Raw genomic sequence first — 22,533 nt, forward strand, 5'->3', positions numbered from 1 at the left:
ATAAGAATAAAAATAAAACACACTTCTGAGATATCCCTTTGAGCATAATTTTTTCTCCTCTTCTTGATACATAAAATTTAGTGAAGTTCTCTTACTGTGATATGTCATATGTACACATGGCTACGTACAATTATAAGTGGATGGATGGGGAGCAAAAATAAAAAAAAAATAAAATAAAATAAGGTACATACATATATAACACAAAATGCCTAAGAAATAATTGAAATATTTTTATTATTTTATTTTCTGCTTTCTTTCTATAAGTGGCCCACATTAATGTTATATTTTTGATGCTCCCTTCCCGTTTTGTCCTACTTTGTTAATTTTACATAATTGGTATATTTATAAAAAAAAAACATCATTCGATAGGATAAAACGAAATTATCATGTGTATATATATGTGTGGATTGTTTTTTCAGCGCATGCCGCTCTTCATCACTGGTGCTGTTCTCCTTTTAGCAAATATGGGGAACTGGTTCCCACGCTGTATCAAACGTCCAGATGTGTGTATGTACATATATATACATACATATGATATATATATGCGTTATGTACATGAGTCCATGCGTCGAACAAGCTCGTCAGAATAAAAATAAACAAATAAATGGGATGTAACTTTGTTCAAAATTTATTTTTTCTTTTTAATATTTTCCATATCTTTTTATCATTCTGGATGCATAAAAACAGTTGAGGAATATGCTTAATTCGAAAATTCCTTCGTCTAAGAAATATTTAATTCGAAGATTGTTTCCCCTGAGAAATGTTTAATTCAAAAAAACGTACTCCTGAGAAATGTTTAATTCAAAAAAAGGTACTCCTGAGAAATGTTTAATTCAAAAAAAGGTACTCCTGAGAAATGTTTAATTCAAAAAAAGGTACTCCTGAGAAATATTTAATTCGAAAAAAGCTTCTCCTAAGAAATATTTAATTCGAAAAAAGCTTCTCCTAAGAAATATTTAATTCGAAAAAAGCTTCTCCTAAGAAATATTTAATTCGAAAAAAACTTCGCCTGAGAAATAGTTAATTCGAAAAAAACTTGATTTCCCTTATGTCATGGCGCACATAAAACAATGTAGGCATAACAAGTACCATTAAAGTGCATAAATGTAAAAATATAAAGTGGTTTATGCATATATTCAAAATAAGTTACGTAAGCATTTCACTCGGTGAGATTATACATGTGTATATATACGAATAGTGAGCGCATAAGTATATTATATATACATATATATATATATATATATATATATATATATATATATGTATACATATGTATATTTATACAGGCGTAAAAACCATGTGTACTAGGATGCATAAACATATATATATATTTAACAGAAGCTTATGCTTATGGCCGTACTCTAATGTTGTACAAGTTTTGTGATTTATTTCAATGCAGAAAAAAAGAAAAAAAAAGAAAAAAAAAGAAAAAAAAAGAAAAAAAAGGAAAAATTACAAAACTGCGAAATAATTATACGGAAAAAAATAAAAAATAAATTTACACGTAAAAAAAAAAAAAAAAAAAAATGTTTAACATGCTGCTTTTTGTATGATATTATTATTTTATATACACAACATGCGCAAGCAAAATTCGTGTGTTTTAAATACTGTCCCTTGGGAATTTATATTTGTGTATAAGTACATGTATTTATATGCATTCACTTATGCGTATTCATATAATTTGCATTCACATACATGCGTGTGTTCATATATATATGTATCTATTACTACTTATGTATATAAACACGAACAAATGTAAGTAATACATACGTATACATATTTTCTTGCTGCCAACTAATGATCCAAATTGTTTATTGACAGGTTAATTGGGGGCTTAAACGCACTTTCATTATTTCCCCTATGTCATGTTGCAAATTTCCGTTATATATGTGCACACTTAAAAATGATTGGAAAGTATATATAAAAAAAAGGTATTTTTGTGTGCGCAAGAAATTTAATCTCTTTTTTTTCTGCTTTATGAAGGTATGGATCGAAGGTATATAATAAGTGCTATCAAGCGTTGCATTTAGGCATAAAAAAGGAAGCAAAATAGTATGTGCGTATAATTATGTACATATGTAGTATGTACATATGTAGTATGTATATATGTAATATGTATGCAATGTACGTATGTATGCAATGCATATATATATGCACATATATATACACTGTAAGGACTTGTTCTTTTTGAAACAAATGAAATTTTTTTTTTTTTTTTTTGATAATATTAAGGGTCAAAATGCTCATATGGAAATAAAACGTTATCGAGGGGAAAAAAAACAAAAAACAAATGCACGTAAAAATGTTAACTCCTGATGGAATGTGTAAAAATGAGAGTTGCTTCATTAATTATTATTATGCGTGTCTGTGTGCACATATGGATTAATGTGCAATTGCTAGAAAATAATGTTCCTTTGAAAATACAGGCAACCAAAGTAGAAGGGAAAAAATAAAATAAAATAACGTGCAAAAAGAAAAAAAAAAAAAAAAAAAAAAAAAAAAGCTTAAGAACAAGAACGTTTTGCAGATATGTAGGGAAATGACATGGATGATTTTATCCCAACATGTAGATATTTTTTTTTTTTTTTTTTTTGCTATAGAATTTGTTCATTTAAGAAAAACACATTGCAAAATGTATAACCCATCTCCAATAGGAAGTTGTGGTTTACCTTGTGTTCGTTTCATAAAAGAAGAAATTAAATAGTCAAACCCTTCACATAAACGTACAATGGCAAGTGCTCAATTTAAAGCATATGTTGACAAACCACCAGGTCAAAACGAATTAAAGAAAGAAAGTTCTCTAAAAAAATTATCTCTCATTTGTTGATTTGTCTGCTTGTTGATTCGATGGCTCGTTGGTTCCTTGGTGGTTTTTTTTTTTTTTTCCTGGGTTTACCACTTAACACTTCAAATTAGCTATCTTTTTTTAAGGAAAAAAAAAAAAAACTCACTGAGAACACACTGAATGTTCTCTTCTTCATAAATAGAAATATGCAACATTCATTATTCAACATTCTATAAATGTTAAAATGTATGTTGTCTGAAATTAGGTGATAACAAGGACAAATTGTGGAATAATATATGTGCAAATATTGTCATGCATCCATTTATGTGCTCGTGTCTACCATCGTATTATTATTAGCCTTTTTTTTTTTTTTTTTTTTTTTTTAATAAGAAGGTTTTCTATTTTCTTTTTATGTCATCTATTTTTTTCCTACCATTTTATGAAAAAAAAATAAAAAGGAGTGTTCACTAAGGTACAATTAAATGACATATAGATATGGTAGTGTGAAAATGCAACCATCTTACATGTTTTCATCATGTACCAAGTTAAAGAAAAAAAAAAAAAAAAAAAAAAAAGGCAATAGCAAAAATAAAATCAATCATATTTGCATAATAATTTTATTCTTTTTCTGACGAATTCATAGTATACTCTTAAATGGCGTTTTTCTCATTACAACCCACGAGTAAACAATAATTTATGTAGGAAAATTTAGAATAACTGTGAGCATATTTGACCTACGTTTTAAAGTCTTTCTTCAAATAATTATTCAAAAGTGGAAATGAGACAAACATAGGTTTTTTTTTTTTTTTTTCCTTTATTCCGCCTAACATTAATCCCACATTTCTGTAGGAAAATTCTTCATAAAATGGAACCTCAAAATAATTGTTCAATAAATATATGTACGCACTGAACTGAGGATTTCACATATTGACACACCCCTAAGATTTGTCTCCTTTCTCTCATCTATACAGGTTGTGGAAAATCAAACAAGCAAATTACCTGTACCCCTCACATGTATCAAAAAAGTGTTGGTGTAAATATAAGGTGCAACTCCTTCACAATGGCGATAATAGGAATATATTCTTTTTCGTAAAATATGCATAATATAATTTTTGCAACATTTATATGGAGTTAACGGGTAAAACAAAAAAGGAAAGAAAAAGAAAAAAAGGTACAAGTTTTTTTTTTTTTTTTTTCTCCTTTTCTTTTATTTTTTTGGTGTATCTTTTGAAAATAACTATAATTGTGTGTACCTCTTAACCACACAGCATAGTTTAGAAATGATAAAATGATACAAACAAAACAAAAACCGTTATCATGTTAGTGTCAACTTACCTAAATAGGGTTATAAGGTTCCATTATGTGTTACCTTTTGTCATTATAGAAATACTTGAAAACGCACATTTGAAAAATGAAGACTTGTTCAAGGACAAGCATGTATATCATAAAATGATTTTTCGCGGACATTTTATTTTTCTCTATTTTTGCTCTATTTTCGTTCTATTTTCGCTCTATTTTCGCTCTATTTTTGCTCTATTTTCGCTCTATTTTTGCTCTATTTTTGCTCTATTTTTGCTCTATTTTTGCTCTATTTTTGCTCTATTTTTATTCTATTTTCACCGTATTTCCATTCTGTTCTTTTTTTCTTTTTTTTTTCTGCGCATCATTTTGTAATAACTTACAATTTATGAAAAGGGCTATTTTGAATTTGTTCTTTTGGTAAATGCGAAAGGTTTCACACTATTTCATTCCTTCAATTGTTGTAGATCTATATTTAGTTTTTTTTTTTTTTTTTTTTTTTTTTTCAAAGCTCATATTGAATTACATTATTACGTACTTTTTTTTTTACATCTTATTTGAAAAGGTTTTTGGCACTTGGCCTGATCAATAACAGGACAGGGAATTGATGTAAAGATTCATGGATAAGCAAGAGAGCTATTTTGAAGTTGTGTAAATGTTCATCTTGAAGAGAAGTTTACTAGTAGCATATATAATAGTCCACGTTCATATACATACGAGATAACTATGGGAGGTGGAGTGAGAATGAAAAAGAAGGTTATAATTTTGCTCTTGTTAAGTATCTGTCTTCCCTGGTCAGGGAAAAGCAGGAAAGAATCTGTAAAACTTCTTAACTTCATCGGAAGAAAAAGCAATCAGAGTGTAGGAAAAAGAAATGATAGCAAACTTTTTATGAATGAGAATAGAACAATACTAGTAGGTAAGGATGTAGAAACAGTTACATTAAGTGAACAAAATTATAAAAAGGAACTAAAAAATGTAAAAGTAAAAAGAAATATAAGTGAAGCATTACATATGGCAACTTATGAAGAAATGAAAAGAGATAAAAGTGTATATGTACTTGGAGAAGATGTAGGGTTATATGGTGGATCATATAAGGTAACAAAAAATTTGGCACATTTTTTTGGATTTGCTAGAGTATTAGATACACCAATATGTGAAAATTCTTTTATGGGATTAGGTATAGGTTCATCAATAAATGGGTTAAGACCAATTATTGAAGGAATGAATTTATCTTTTCTAATTTTAGCGTTTAATCAGATTTCCAATAATGCATGTATGTTAAGATATATGTGCGATGGACAATTCAATATACCTATTGTAATTAGAGGACCAGGAGGAGTAGGAAAACAACTGGGCCCAGAACATTCGCAAAGAATAGAATCATATTTAATGAGTATCCCAGGAATTAAAATCGTTTCTTGTTCCACTCCATTTAATGCTAGGGGGTTACTAAAATCAGCAATCCGAGATAATAATCCAATTTTATTTTTAGAACATGTTTTATTGTATAATGTAGAAGAAGAAATACCACTTTTACCATATACATTACCGATTGATAAAGCAGAAGTAGTAAGAAAAGGGAATGATTTAACAATTTTATGCTATGGTATTACTAGGCATATAGCTATAGAAGCTGCTGAAGAGCTTGAGAGTATAAATATCCATGTTGAAATAATTGATCTCATATCATTGAAGCCATTTGATTTAGAAACTATTGGAAATTCTTTAAAGAAAACAAAAAAATGCTTAATTCTTGATGAATCAGCTGGGTTTGGAGGAATTGCTGCTGAGTTATACACGCAGGTTATTGAAAACTTTTCTCCTTACTTGAAGAGGCAGCCTGTTCGTTTATGTACCAAAGATGTACCCATAGCATATTCCAGTAAATTTGAAGAGGCGTGTATTGTTAAGAAGGAGGATGTTGTTTATATGTCTACTTATTTACACACCTAGTACTATGCGAAGCTGGCAACACGTGCAAAATGTGCAACATTTGAAATGCATGCAATATTTGCAATATGTGCTATTATATTTTAATATCCCCTTAGATAAATAGGATATAGAAAGAGGGGATATGCGAAACGTGGTACTGTTATAACGTGCTATATAAGTGTGAACCCCGAGATCTACTAACAAATGGATAAGAGTTACTTCCTTTTAAAAAAGAAGTAAATCCTTCAAAAAATAAACAATTCATATTTTATTTTATTTTATTTTTTTAAGTCATCCTTAAAGGGGGATAGAAATGAACATGATTAGTTAAACGGAAGACGTGCTCTGTATAGTTATACAAGATTTATAACAAATTATAGAAAAAAAAACAAAAAGTAAAGTAAAAAAAATATATGAGCATGTGTGTATGTACGTGTCTACATAATCCATGTTTATGCATCATCCAGGATACATAAATATACCTTTGTCTCTTATTTATTCTAATAGTTAGCACATAAGCAACCTTGTTTTAATAATCAAAATAGTACAGCGCTTATCCATCCCACAAAACTAGGGAAGCGAAGTAAACCTGTTCGATTGAAAAAAAAAAAAAAAAAAAACAAAAAAAAAAAGTTGCAAAATTGGACAATGGTAAAATGACAAATATATTTATGTACATATGACCAGAGGAGAAGTCACATAAATACATGTGCTACACGTTAAAAAAAAAAAAAAAAAAAAAAAAGAAAAAAGAAAAAAGGAAACTAAGAAAAAAAAGAAAAGAAATAAAAGAGACAAAAGTAGCAAAAGAGACAATAAGTACAAAAGGGACAAACGGGGAGAAAAGCACTGCTGAACATTTGTTGTGTCAAGTAAAATTACGATATGATGTTTTTTTTTTTTTTTTACTTCACTGCGAGCAATATACTAAAAAGGTATCGAAAATAGACTAGTCAATACAAATGTTATGGCATAAGATTTTTCACGGTTCATGGGGGAAAAAATATATAACCCCTGAAAACCCTGAACAGCAGTTCAAAACATTATGCATTTCATTATAGTGTTTCTATTCAACAAGAAAAAAACTTCAAAAGGACATAACACAACTATGTGTGCATGGCCTTCTGTTAAAAACATTATAGCTTTCCTGCTTATGATTTTCGGTTTTAAATGCAATTTTTACAAATATTTGTCTCTGTCCCCTTGTACACTAATTTTTTTTTTTTTTTTTTTTTTTTTTTTTTTTCATGGTGTGTGTGTATTATCAATTAGGATATCATCAGAAAATTTGTCCGGGGTGGAAGAAATCTCACATGAGCATCCAAATTGTACAAGTAAATATGTATAGAAGTCTACTTCTCAACATCTTCATCCAGAAAGCATATTATACCTCAAGTAATAAATTCTTTATAAGGCATTAAACACTACTATTCTGTCGTGAAATGAGGGGAGTGTGCATTTCATGTTATGCGAAAAAAAAAAAATTCTCAACATTTAACCTCTTGTTTTTTTATCATCCTCACAAAACGTTAGCTTGCATAATTATTTGTGCCACAGAAATGATAAAAGCAAATTGTGCTTTTTCTTATTCTATTTTTTGACCATTTCAAACTTACATGAATGTGTCTACACTGGGGCTCCGAAGCAATCATCCTTATGCTACATTTGATTGGGTTTCTCCTTCACATGGTATATCATGAGGTGTGCACTTTTTCAAAATCCATATGTTTAACTTGATTTGATAATACACTTCAGTATTCCACTTTCAGCCTGCCCTTAAATATACTTCTTTCCATAGTGCGAAATTATAGGACATCCCACTGCCATGCATGATAAATAATTCTGATCAGTGTCTTCTGTTGGATTTAAAATTAAAATAGGAAAATTAGAACTGTCATGAGGCCTCTGTTTGTCATCTAGCATATCCAAAAATTGATCACTCGTTTTGACAATATATAGTGGTGTTATATTCAAAGATAAGTTGTCATGCAATAATGAAAAGTACAAAATATTACCCCTATATCTAAATATATAAAGAACACAACACCATACAATTAATTCAAAGGCATATTCAATTAGTGTTACAGTACCAGTTAAAAAGTTGAACACGGTTTTTAACAAGTGTAACAAAATTTCAAAGCTGAAAAAAGCAATAATGATTAGTAAATAAGATTTATACATATTCAATTTGATTTTAATCGATTCTTCCCATGTATCCATTATTCCTATACTTCTAACAAAAGATAGTTTTAATTTTAAAAAGTTCAAAATGGATATAATATTACTAGTAAGGAAAAGTAATAAACTCATATTAATAAATATCAATATAGGTGTATCACTAATAATATTTAACTGGTTAAATGATGTCAATATGTATATACTACTGATCATTAGCGTTAATGATAAATTTTCTCTTTTGTTAAATTGTCCTCTTGTAATCATAAACCCCTTACTAATCAAAATCAAATTTCCATAAAATATCGTAATGAACATGGTATTCAATGCCATATAACCCAATATGGTATATTCTACATATGGAGTATTATTATAGGGATATTGTAACATGCAAAATAGTAACAACATTACATATGAGGCCAGACGAATAATGGAAGGGGATAACATTAATCTGTATAATGGGTTCAACATCTGTCCCCATATATTCTGGACATGTAAAATATATACTATAGTTATTAATAACCATGCAGGTATGAAAAATAGCATTAAAGCCCATTTTATTGTATTAAATTTTTTGCAATTATAATTATACACTTCTGGTGGAGTTCTATGTTCCATATATACTGAAAAGTTATTTCCTCCTTTCATCTCTTTGTTCATATTATTTATTAATATTTTTTCTGTTTCTGTTATATCTAAATTATGATTTGTATTATTCATAAAAAGGTTTTTGTATAATTCCGAATCGGATGTTACCTCAAAAATGTAACTCTTATTATTGTAATTTTTTATCAGGAAGTAGTGGTACCTCTTGTCTGAGCCTGCATACGTGCTGATAATAAAGTTGGAGTTATTCCCATTGATTTGCCTTGATAGTCCATTCGTTTTATTATGAGATTTTCCATTTGTTCTTAGTTTTTCCATCTTCTCATCCTTTTCATCATCATTTACAGAGTAACTTTTTCGTACAGTAGACGACATTCTATCTTGATAATTCCCTTGATGCTTTAACTTCTCACTACTGAATAACTCCCTATATATTCTAAACATGATAAGCATGTGTGGTATAAAGCAGTAAAAACTTTTTAAATCTCTCAAATGTGCATATTTTTTAATGAACCTTATTCTTGTGTGGACTGCTGCACTGAGGTGATCATTTGGCATTTTGTAACAACCTCCTTTTTTTCTGTTCTTTTTTCCATTATAATTCGTTTTTCCTTGTAACATTTTATCTTGCATCTCTTGGATACACTCCTTCATATGTTCTTTTATAAAGGACTTTTTTCTTGCTTTGTTTTTTTTATGCAATAAATTATTTCCCTTAAATGTATCATCACTACTATCCATGTCAATTTTACATATTTTTAAAAAAGCGTTTTTAAAATAGTCTATGCAATTGTTACCATAGTTATAGTGACACATGTCCGATTTTATATTTAAACTTGTCAAATGGTGTGAAATATATCCATCATACTCTTCATACATTTTGGCATTACTTTCTATCTCCTCAGATGGATGCATAAAACTACATGTATACAATGGGACCTTAAGAGGTGCATAATATTCTGTCATATTTCGTATATAAGTCTTTTCTCCATCCATTATGTAGGAAATAGTGAGATATGTCGTTTCTCTTTTTAAATAATCGAATATGAGCATATCCCTTTTGTTAAGAAGTTGTTCCTTATTTGTTTTGTCACCAATTTTTTTGTATATATCCTTTTCAATAATACTTTTGTTGCTATAATAATGTTCCAGAAAGGAGATGAATTGGGCTTTTTTTTTCTTCTTCTCAGAATTTTCTGAACTCCTTTCTGAGATGCATAGAGAATATGTCTTCTCATTGAGACCTCCCACTGGGATAAGTTCATTAAAATGCATTTTAAATTGAATATATTTCTTCATAACATTTAGAAAGGTGAAATTGTTACTCAGCACCTTTTTCTTTATGCAATATACATAATTCTGTTTTGTATGAAAAACAATGTCATTTTTGCCCTCATACTCTTTAGAGTAGAAATTTTTTTCTGTTATATAATTATCTATTATTTCAATATTTTTCTTTTCTTTCCCTCTTTTTCTTTGTTTCTTCTTTTTTCGCTTAATATTTTTCGAATGATTCATCATATCGTTCTTACACTTGTTCTTGGAGTGAAAAAACAGCTGCATCTGCTCAGTGTATTCATATTCTATACTATTTGAAGGAGTAATTTTTTCTTCATAATCTGTATAATACATTTCGGATTTGTTCGCAATATTAATGTTTCTTCTGTGTAAATTCCTCTTTAGGATTCCTTTTAGTAATGGATAAATATCATATTCGTATGTTTCCTGCATTAATTTGAGTCTATTGCTTTGGCATGGGCAACTGAAATTTTTACAATTGTTAGGGATGCTTACACTATTTATATCCATCAAACCTATATGGGGTGAAAATTCTCTTTCTTCACTCTTAATGTTCCACGTGTAGCTACTGCTGTTACTGCTGTTGAGTATTCTGTTCAGTTTTACAAGATTCGACTTTCCTTTAGACATGACCATTCGTTTTGCACTAAAGAAATAATCTGGGATATTAACATTTGATGTATCAGAAGAATTCCAAATTTTGTCGTAACCGATTGTGTACACATTGTCATAAATACTTGATTCATAATTAAAATTGAACATGTGATTCATATATTCAAAATATTTTAATGTTACTGTATTATAATTTTTTTTTAATTGCCTAGTAAGTTTTTCTATCATATCATTATGAATATAATTTTTAGATTTCCCATTTACATAATTCTCATCCTTGTTTTTTATTGGATCATTATAAATAACTATTTCGCTCGGATAGCGAACAAACATACTCCTCTTTCTCTTTCCTTCATTCTGTATATTAATCAAATCTGAGGGAGACTCATAATTTTTATTATTTACATATTCATAAATATATTGCAAATTCTGAAGTACTTGAATGTGTTTATTTTCGTAACAAGGAATGAGAAAAAATCGCATAATTGGATAAAAAATGACAAATTATTAAATAGAACATATGTTAAAAACAGACAAGTAAGCATGTAGAGTGGCAATATAGTATTCATTTTATTCTTTCCCCCGTTTTCGTCTTATATTATTAGTGGATTTATCAGATGGGTGCAAATGTGGGAGAGAAGATTCTGGGTTCATCGATCAGGGTTCAGTGTTCCGTATTCATGCTTTAGTTTTATTTATTCTGTTTTTCTTTTATTATTTGCATCAGTATTTTGATAGCTATACTTCAAATTTATGTTATTATTTTTATTTTTTTTTTTTTTAGCATTTTTTGTATAATATGTGGAGAATATTTAAGCGTGTCTATTTAAAACAGGTGACAAAATTGCCTGCTTGCAAACGAGCGGTAAAGCAGCAGAAAAAAAAAAAAAATACACGTATATATATCTATACATGTATGTATATATATATATATATATATATATATATATGTACCACGGAACGAGCAAGAGGCGATATAAATTTTCATGTAGACATGGGAGAAAAAAAATTATATTCTCCCCCTTGTTGAATTCACATAAATTGAAATGGAATTAAATGAGTAAAGATTATTTTACGAATGTGTTAAAAATATACATACTCAATGTAATTTCAAAAAAAATTTGCGTGCTTAAAATGTGAAGGAAAAAAAAAAAAAAAAAAAAAAAAAAAAAAAAAAAAAAAAAAAAAAAAAAAAAAAAAAAAAAAAAAAAAAAAAAAAAAAAAAAAAAAAGTTGTTCCAGATTAAAACTAAAAAAGTGGGATCAACGTAAAAATGAAAAAACAATGTCAAATGAAAGAGATCAAGAAAGGTAAAAATTGATGGAATTAAAAAAAAAAAAAACGTAAAGTTGATAAAAGTGATAAAAACGAAAAAAACGATAAAAAGCGAAGAGTGAAAAAGTAAAAACTCGAAAAAGCGCATGAAGGTGAAAAAAAAATAGCATGTACTGCAATTTTACCAAAGCATCACAAATCCGTGAAGGGTTTGCCACTTTTTTTACAAATTTAAAAACCTCATTTCCCGAGCACAGATTCAGAGGAGTATGCATATATAACTTAATAATTCCCTCCACCCAGTAATAGGCGATGAAAAAATGCATACAACACATATATATATATATATATATATGCAGAAAATTTTTCGGGTTGGGGTGAGGGGAGAGATAAGGTGAGGTATAAAAGAGAGATCATATATTTAATATAAACACCAGGGATATAATGCATATGCGCAAAGTATATATGATAAATTCACGCACATGCGAACAACTTGCACTTGTATATATATATACATGCATATAGATTACACAATCTCCATGATATATTAAAACATCGGAACGAATTTAAACGCATATGCATTTATATCCTGAGCACGCAACAATTTTTTAGCTTAAAAGGCGACAGCAGGGAGAGATCATCAATCTTATGTGGAAGAACGTAAAATTTTTATTTTACTTATGAATTGGTTTCACGATTTTCACTTTATTTTATTTTATTTTTTTTTTTTTGTTGGCACTTTCTTACACTCACAAGTAGCTCTTCTCAAAAGGTTCGCTATTGTATTAGCCCAACATGTGAGATGCTTAAAATATATGGATGTACCTATATATAGCGTTATATAAATACCATATGTATACTCTTGCGTCGCAACTTTTTACTTACTTTTTTACGCCTCCCCTATTATCTAGATTCATGTTCGAAATAAAAAATAAAACAAATCAAAGCAAAACAAAGTACCAAAGTTACTGATTTATTAAGTAGCAAAACAGCGAAATAGCTAAATAAAAAAAAAAAAAAAAAAAAAAAAAAAAAAAAAAAGTAAATTTTATTAAATTTATTCAAATTCAGTAAAATAAAATTAATAAATAACATATAGGTTATTGAACACAGTTCATATATCCGTGCGTATGTTCCACAAAGCAAAGAGTCAACATTTTTCTCTGTAGAATAGAAAAACTTTAAGCAATAAAAAGTATGCACAAAAATATATATTCAAAAGTGTAGAAACAAAAATATCCAAACAAAAATTTTTCCATACCTTAAGTTCAATTACCACTGTACACTCTCCATCCCCCTAATGAGCATCAAACTGAGTGTGACCAAACTGAACACGCACAGGGAAAAAAACCAGTGACACATCCCCTAGCGATCTTGAAATTTTCAATGCCTTTTTTTCGTGTATCTCCACAAATAAAGAACAAGTATTCGAATATTATAAAAAGAAACATTTGTAGTAGTGTAATAAAATTTGGAAAAAGCGAAAACCATTGCAATTTCCGTTTATATCGAACTTGTAAAAGTTCCAAGGACAATAAAAAGTTCCCCTTTATTTTAAATTGCAAACTGTTTAGTTGTATTAGCAAAGCAAAGGGAGTTTCAGTAATGGAAACAGCTGTTCCTCAGGTAGTATCATTGGATCCAACTACAATACCCATAGATTATCAGACCCCAATAGATAATCTAAAAATAGAAATAAAGGATATAAACAAAGAAGGATGTTCTGCAGATGAAGGGTTTATTGTATTCTTAATGAACAGTGCTGCAAAGGATAGTAATGCTGGAGATAGTAATAGCAGTAGTAATAATGTACCTGTGAAAATAAATTGCAAGGTAAATGATAATTTGATAAATGAATTTTTGAAAGAAGGAAATATGGATAATTTTACGGGAAAATTAGGGACATCTAAAAGTTTTTACTTAAAGAATGAGAAGAATAAATATGTAAGTCTTGCTTATCTTGGATGTGGACTTGCAAACGAATTAACCGAATTAGAAATCAGAAGAATAGTATCATCATTAGTTGTAATGTTACATGACAATAAATATACAAAGGTTTCAATTGTGTTTGAAATAAAACTTGATGAATTTTTATTTCGATTTTTTTTAGAAAATTTATTTTATGAATATGTAACAGACGAAAGGTTTAAATCTCTTGACAAAAGTACCCATACAGATTATATGAAGAGTTTAACCTTAAACATACCAAATGCTGATATGTATAAAAAACAGATAGATAAATCTCGTATTTATTTTTTCGGTACGTATTATGCTTCTCAGCTTATTGCTGCCCCATCGAATTATTGCAATCCTGTTTCATTATCAAATGCAGCTGTCGAATTGGCAAAGAAGGTAAATTTAGAATGCAAAATTTTAGATGTAAAAGAATTAGAAGAACTTAAAATGGGAGCTTATTTATCAGTTGGGAAAGGAAGTATGTATCCAAGTAAATTTATCCATTTAACATACAAAGGAGCGAAAAACGGTGACAATAATAACATAAAAAAAAAAATTGCATTAGTAGGTAAAGGTATCACATTCGATTCTGGTGGATATAACTTAAAAGCAGCACCAGGATCTATGATAGATTTGATGAAATTTGATATGAGTGGTTGTGCTGCCGTTTTAGGATGTGCATACTGTATTGGTACTATTAAACCAGAAAATGTAGAAATTCATTTCTTAAGTGCAGTATGTGAAAATATGGTTTCTAAAAATTCATACAGACCTGGAGATATTATTACAGCATCTAATGGAAAAACTATAGAAGTAGGTAATACTGATGCAGAAGGTAGATTAACATTAGCGGACGCTTTAGTATATGCAGAAAAATTAGGAGTAGATTACATTATAGATATTGCTACATTAACAGGTGCAATGTTATACTCATTAGGTACCAGTTATGCAGGAGTTTTTGGAAATAATGAAGAATTAATAAAAAAATTATTAAATTCCTCTAAATCATCGAATGAACCGCTGTGGTGGTTACCAATTATAAATGAATATAAATCTTCTCTAAATTCCAAATATGCTGATATTAATAATATTTCTTCAAGTGTTAAAGCTTCATCTGTTGTGGCATCCTTATTCTTGAAAGAGTTTATACAGAACACCCCCTGGGCTCATATTGATATTGCTGGTGTCTCTTGGAATTTCAAGGCTAGAAAACCCAAGGGTTTTGGAGTTCGATTGCTGACTGAGTTTATTCTGAACAATGCACTTTAGATGAGAAATGTGAATATTTTTCCCAGTACAGAAGAAGAAATTTCAGTTAATCTATTTCAATCTGTGTATAGAGATATAATTCTCCTTTACGTGTCCCACATGAGATTTGAAGTGTGTGAATTACGTATCTATGAAAATGTGTATGCGATAATTTCCTATGCTATGAAGCACTTACTGAGGCATATGCAACAGAAAAGATAAGTTAAACTTTTTCACCATGCATGTATATATGTATATATATATATATATATATATATATATATATATATACATATATATATTTTATTACAGTAGCAATTTTTCAAGCACCTGTGTGTGACGAATATTTTTTGCTTATTTACACATTTTAGAAAATTGTATGAAATTGTACCTCCTTCACGCTGTGATTTAACTGTTTTTCCATGATTATTCACATGCGTGAAATGACTAACATATTGAGATTTCCTAGTGCGTGTGTACACAATCATGTTTTATATATAGATGTATATATACCTGTTCGTACATGTGAAAAACTTCCCCTCTTTTTTTTTTTTTTTTTTTTTTTTTTCCTAACTTCTGCACAGATATATTATAAACAGATATAATGATTTAATAAGAACTTTATAAAGTGTTAGTTCGGTGTGTCAAGTGTCGAAGGGCTTACAAAGTTGACACATATATACCATGTGGAATGGTAAGTGTGAGTGTCCATTTGAAAAAGGTATTTACTTCTACAAGTGTACATGAAAGATTATGTACACTTGTAGAAGTAAATTTTGATTAGAATATGGCACCTCCTCATTAGACGCTTTGTAATTTGGGGCATTTTGTTTCTGTTATTTACATATGTTTCAATTCTGTCTATCTTTTCACAATATGAAAAATCGTTCTTGACCATTTGTTAAGTCAATTCTATACATTTTAATTAGTTTTTCCTACTATCCACTCACCTGATCGTAGGTAAAATCCTCAATGAGTATGTAACAACAATATGTGTGATTCTATTATTACTCTTTTTACTCAATTCGATGTTAACATTTTGCTCTTAAAAAGTTCGGTAATGAAAGGGAAACATAAGAAAAAAAAGAAAAAAAAAAATAAATTAATAAAGTAATGAATTAATGAAGTAATGAAGTTATGAAGTAATGAAGTTATGAAGTAATGAAGTTATGAAGTAATGAAGTTATGAAGTAATGAAGTTATGAAGTAATGAAGTTATGAAGTAATGAAGTTATGAAGTAATGAAGTAATGAAGTAATGAAGTTATGAAGTAATGAAGTTATGAAGTAATAAATAAAAGGCGTGCTTAAGGAATCCCCTCTCATAAGCATAACCCACCAAGAAGTGTATGTACCGAAAAATGTATTTTTACACACATGCAAGAGACAATATGTTGTAAAGTGTGTATCAATTCTTAGAAGTCAAGAGATGATGAAAAAAAAAAAATTAAGGAAGCACTCAATATGCACGCTACTTCTACGTCTCTCCCCTAAAAAAAAAAAAAAAAAAAAAAAAAAAAAAAAACAGCAACCATGGGAACAGTAAAAAGGAAATGCATTTACAAATTAGGTGTATTATCTAAGCAGTTGTTACGTCGATAATAGAGAATTATTTATTTCTAATTTGTAGAAAAAAACGTATACCTTTCGTTTCTTGTTTTTCTTTTTTTTTCTAGTTTTTCTTATTTTTCTTTTTTTTTAACATGTTTTTAAGTAGTAATGTGTATACACATAGTGACATAAAATGTGTTATCGGAAAAAGCAGCAGTAGGAAAATAAATTTCACAGTGTGATAGATTGTGTAGGGGGCGAGGGATTATCATACCTTAATTCATAATGCTGCAAACTCAGGATTATTCGTGAAAAATAAACAACATATATAAAAAAAAAAAAAAAAAAAAAAAAAAAAAATGAATCTTATGGATATCAATAGAAAATTATGTCTTAAAAAGGAAAATCCATATGACAATAATCATAACTCTCAATTGATGAGGGATATAAATTGTGGGAGAAAAAAAATTAATAACTATGTAGAACCACAAAAAAAAACACTTTTAAATATTAGAAATAAAAGCAATTTTTTTCTCGATTATGATAATAAAGAAAACAAAATGGGGGTAAGAGCTAGAAATATTTTTTTTTCAAAAAAAGTAGAAGCAGATGAAAGGATGAACAATTTGTGTACTGAAAAGGATACAACTTTAAGTAGCTCTATACTAGACAAAGCAATTGCATCAATTTGGAATTGCATAGATATAGAAGGAGAAAACGCCGTTGACTTGTTTAACAATGACCTTTATAAATCTTTAACAAAAAAAGGAAAAGAAAATTTTCAAAAAATTATTTTACCTCATCTTTTATCAGATTCGCAAAAAGTAGGGGAACTAAAAAATGTCTTCTTTGAAAATAAAATTAATCCATGTGATAAATTCTCTTACAGCAATGTATGTCAATTGAAAAGAGTAGCAAATGAAAGAAATTTATGTCTATTAGTGAATTGTGATGATGATAATATATTTCAGGAAATAATAAAAGCGCCTAAAATGTTGGTTATATCTAAAAAGGCCTTTTTTAAAATAATAAAAGGGAAAATTACATCAGAGAACGAATTAACAGATTACACAAATGTACTACTTAAAACGATTTTGCAAATGTGGAAATGTAAGGAGATATTTTTTAACAAAAATGAAGAAAATTCTGTTTTCAAATGTGATAATTCGACCGATCATTATGCCTTTCCTATTCAGAAAAAGAGTACTCATTTGAGGTCCAGTAAGGGAGAATACCCATTGCTAGAAGAGGACTACAAAATGATAGAAAAGGAGAACTTACTGAATTATGTTATTCATAAGAGTATAATACAAATGTCAAAAAGTGGTAATGTAAGAAATAGTGTAGATCTTAATGCACAAAACAGGAGCTTATCAAAAGGTACAATTCATAACAAAAAAAAATGTGTTCAAATTAGATGTTTAAATAAAAAGAAAAAAAAATACAAGGACCCGATGGGTATATTGAAAACTTTCTTAAAAAATGACACGAGCGAAGAAAAACACAACAAGGTGTTTAACGAACTAAGTGCGTGCACATTTCAACCGAACATTCGAAAATTTGTAGAAGCTGAAATGAGCAGTATAATAAGGGGAAAATCCCCAACAGTTGTGAACATAGGAAGAAGGGAGATAGGAAGAGAATTCAAGAGAGAGACAGAAAGAAATGCCGAAATAGAGGAGTTATTTAAATTAGCAGATGGAAATATAATTAAGGATGTGCACAAAAGTTTGTTAAAAGAATCCTCCAACGAGCATGTTAATAAAATGATGAAAAATAAGAATGCTATGAAATATTTGCAAATGTGTTGTCTTTCATATGGTATAGATATGGTAATTAACAAAAAAAAAAAAAAAAAAATTTAAACAGTGAGCAAACAAAATGAATATAAAAATTAATGAACGTTTTTTATGAACATAAAAATATAAACTTTTTTTGTGATTATTAAGTATGTTTACACATCTTCCACGTGTTCTCATAAGAATTGGATTCATCAAAATATATTCCTCCCCTATGTGACAAAAATTTGTATCCTTTGTGTACATGTATTTATACAAATGTACACATAAATAGATGAATTATATCATATTTTGTTGTGTTGTTTTCCACCTATTTACACTTCTTCTATACAGGGGAAAAAATCCAAACATTGTGAAAGAAAACCTTACGATGATGAGGAGCAACCGTTGCACAGAATAAGTAGACAAATTTTTCGCACCACAAGGGAAAACATTCGTGATGATCATCCTTTAAATGTAAGGATGGAGGGATCAAAAAGAAAATCTGGTAATAGGACTGTTAATAGGAAATATGCATGGGAAAATGAATTACGGGGTGGTTACATAAGTAATTATTTTAACTTCTCGGTTATGCATAAAAATGATATAACCTCTGAATCCATAGAAAAAAAACAACATAACGAGAGAAAGCCCGATTGGAGTAAAGAAATACGTTTATATGAAAGGAAGCTAAAAGCGAAAACTGTACCTAATTTTGTCTTATCAGAGGAAATGCTTTCATCGTTTGCAAGTGCGAATTGTGATGTTAAGGAGAATTTTCCCGCACCTTCTTTTTTTTTCCTAAAGGATATGAAGAATAAGATTGATCAAAGTTCGTGCAAAAACGAACAAGGAAACATAAAAAACGATGAGTTAATAAATTGTCCAGAAGGAAAAAAAAAAAAAATTTCATCATCAAGTTCTCATACTGAAGCATTTTTGAAGCTTCACAACAATACTGGACTAATGCAAAAATATGAATATAAAAAAATGATAAATGAGGAGAAAAAAAAACTTGATGAAATGGTAGAAGATTATTGTTCTTTTATGCCTACTGTTGCAACTCATCCTCCTAAAATTGTTGCAGTGAAATGGGAAAAGACACTAGACGATGTTGAGAAGGAACTTTTTAGCTTACCGCAATCTATTGGACATGCTCAGATGTTCTGAAAAAGAGAGATGTGGCTTTTATTTTTATTGTGGAAAAGTAAAATTTTTTCATTCTAAAATTGTATAACGTTATAAAAATCGAATTTCCTTTTTTCTTTCAATAACTGATTTAGAAAAAAAGCATAAAAAAGGTTTTTTATAACGCACACATGGAATATTACACACTTTATCAAGTAGGAAAAAAAAAAAAAAAAAAAAAAAAAAACTTATATATGCTCCTTTTTTTACCCTTCTACTCGCATTATTATAGCAGTAATAGCAACACCACTACCCATTAACCCTTTGGAATGATTGGCAATAATTAAATACTCATTTTTTTATTTTCCCTTCCATTCCCTTCGCTTAATGAGTAGTATTATACTAGGGCTTTATAAGAAATTAATTCTTTTTTTTTTTTTTTTTTTTTTTTTTTTCCCCACTGCAAAAATTTAAATACGTCGAATTCAATTAAAATAATGTAGGAATAAAAAGAAGAAGAAATTAATGTAAACCTAAAACTTTTAATTATAGATTTATATTTAATTTTTAAAAATTGGAAAGGTCTAAATTGCTACAACCCTTAGTTTTTGTATAATAAAACAACTTATATGGGTTATTTGGCATGTATAATATATGCAGCAAGTATATACCATAATACCTTGGGAGCTGCTACATGTGCATGTGTGAGTGGGGTGTTCAGGTTCAGTGTTTATCCATAAAACATTCCATACTTGAAACACTTTGCATAATATATATAAACGGTACAAAATAAACAAATATAGACTTATATTTAAAAATAATACCCCCACAACTTTTTATACTTACATATAAGAAATTTTCAACAATGTGTGTTGTGCATAATAAAAAGTGTCATTAAAATTCTTTTTTAAAAGGGAACATTATATATATAGTAAGAGCTCATTAAAAATAAATTCATATTAACGTGTTTTTTTGTGAGTGTACATTACACACATTTATTATCAAACTTTTGCGCTTCCGTATATTTTCTTCCATGATAAAAAAAACGTAAAAGAAATCAAAAAAGGATAATAAAACACATCACCGAACCCATTATTTTTCATCACGTAAAAAAAGGTAAGAAAACATGATTAAAAACATATTAGTTACCATAACGATATGCAAAAAAGGACCAGCAAAAAAGTTAATGCGTTTTAAAAGAGAAATATATTCAGGGCAAGTCATTTCTTCGCAACATGAAAAAATATATATATACATATATATATATATATATATATATATGTATACGAACACATATAATATATATAAAACTTTACTATTATTTTGTAATATCAATATAATTTTTCTCTCATTAAGACATAAAAAAAAAATGCATAAACGAAAAAATACCAAAACATGCAACACAGATTATTTGCACAATCAACAAGTCGATATGTATATATAATCTTTATTATGGCCTGCAAAAAAGGAATACATTTTTAACGCAACAACAACCATATATAAACGAGTAAAAAATATGGTAAAATCAATCCTTATTAAATTATAAAAAAATAAAGAACGACACGTATCATAAATAATAAATAAAAATGGAACAATACAAAAACAGGAAAAAAAGTAATCCTACCACAACTATAAAAACTCTCCTGGTCGCAAATATTATAGCCCCTTAATAAGAGATAAAAAATATTGAAAAGATGAACATTCGTAAATATATTTTTAACCTATATATATAAATATATGTATAAATGATGATATAATATAATAATTAAATTAAGAGAACTCAAATAAATAAAAAAAGTTCCTTTTTTTTCCCCTTTATTTAAAAAGCATACTTAAAAATAAGCCCCCTATCCATTTTGTACACACCTTAAGAATCTTATTATTTTAAGAATTCCCTTTTAAAATAATAAAATAATTAATGAAATTAAAAAACACATATAATATTACCCCTAAATAAATAAAACATACATATAATAACACAACTATATATATATGTACATTTTATGATATAGTGATATATATAAATATTATAACGATTGTTCCGTTTCCCCATTGCTTCCCTTTTTTTTTCTTTTCTTATTCATCGAAAAAATTTACATTCTAAAATATATACATTATATATTATTATTGCGATAAAGTTTTAAAAATGCAAAAAATTGATAAATTTAAAATTGTTAACACGTCAAAATTGACGCGACAAAAATTTGTGGTATAACGTATTTATTATACCTACTACACGGCAATCTTTAGTAAAAGGCGAAAGATTGATACGTTATGTAGTAAGTACATACCCCAAACAGTTTTATTTTTACCTTTTTTTGCATTATGTAATTTTTTCAATACTCGAATTGTACCACTCAACTTTTTTTGTTATTTTTGTAGCATATATTTTTTTTTTTCCCTACACCTTACTTTAAAACAAGGAAAAAAAAAAAAAAAATATATATATGTTAAAACAAAAAAATAAAAATTTTTTTTTTTTTTTTTAAAAAATATATTTTAAAAAAAAAAAAAAAAAAAAAAAAAAATATATATATATATATATATATATATATATGAATAGATAGACATATGTAGTATATTTTTATTTTATTTCACTTTTGTGAATTACTCTACATATACCTAAAAGTTTGGAGATTCAAGATTGTGTTATGCTTCACAAGTATATTTTCTGCTGCTACCCTATTGGGCTAAAAGAGACATTAAATAAAAAAAAATAAAAAATGTATACCATAATTTTATTTGCCTTACGACGTTACCTTTTCTTATTTTTATTATAATATTTATCCCTTTGATGATTAAAAATAATCTCTGGTAGATGATGATTTCTATTTATACATGCTAAAAGATAAGAAAAAAATAGCAGACACATAAACAATTCTAAAAG

General features: G+C 28.2%; 4 protein-coding genes across 4 annotated transcripts; 3 read left to right on the forward strand and 1 right to left on the reverse strand.

The window, feature by feature from the left end:
* Positions 1 to 4,828: 4,828 nt before the first annotated feature.
* PGO_126210 (pyruvate dehydrogenase E1 component subunit beta) lies at positions 4,829 to 6,040 on the forward strand (the record flags this gene model as incomplete). Its single annotated transcript, XM_028689411.1, has 1 exon — positions 4,829 to 6,040. One exon carries the CDS (start codon positions 4,829 to 4,831, stop codon positions 6,038 to 6,040), a length of 1,212 nt encoding a protein of 403 aa, XP_028545212.1.
* A 1,755-nt stretch (positions 6,041 to 7,795) lies between these two features.
* PGO_126220 (hypothetical protein, conserved) lies at positions 7,796 to 11,194 on the reverse strand (the record flags this gene model as incomplete). Its single annotated transcript, XM_028689412.1, has 1 exon — positions 7,796 to 11,194. One exon carries the CDS (start codon positions 11,192 to 11,194, stop codon positions 7,796 to 7,798), a length of 3,399 nt encoding a protein of 1,132 aa, XP_028545213.1.
* A 2,178-nt stretch (positions 11,195 to 13,372) lies between these two features.
* Positions 13,373 to 15,211, forward strand: PGO_126230 (M17 leucyl aminopeptidase; the record flags this gene model as incomplete). Its single annotated transcript, XM_028689413.1, has 1 exon — positions 13,373 to 15,211. The coding sequence occupies one exon, from the start codon at positions 13,373 to 13,375 to the stop codon at positions 15,209 to 15,211; it is 1,839 nt and encodes a 612-aa protein (XP_028545214.1).
* A 1,888-nt stretch (positions 15,212 to 17,099) lies between these two features.
* On the forward strand, positions 17,100 to 19,688 carry PGO_126240 (hypothetical protein, conserved; the record flags this gene model as incomplete). Its single annotated transcript, XM_028689414.1, has 2 exons — positions 17,100 to 18,572; positions 18,873 to 19,688. The coding sequence occupies 2 exons, from the start codon at positions 17,100 to 17,102 to the stop codon at positions 19,686 to 19,688; spliced, it is 2,289 nt and encodes a 762-aa protein (XP_028545215.1).
* Positions 19,689 to 22,533: the final 2,845 nt, after the last annotated feature.

This window comes from Plasmodium gonderi (genome assembly GCF_002157705.1).
Source record: "Plasmodium gonderi DNA, contig: Chr12, whole genome shotgun sequence".
Classification (NCBI taxonomy): Eukaryota; Apicomplexa; class Aconoidasida; order Haemosporida; family Plasmodiidae; genus Plasmodium; species Plasmodium gonderi.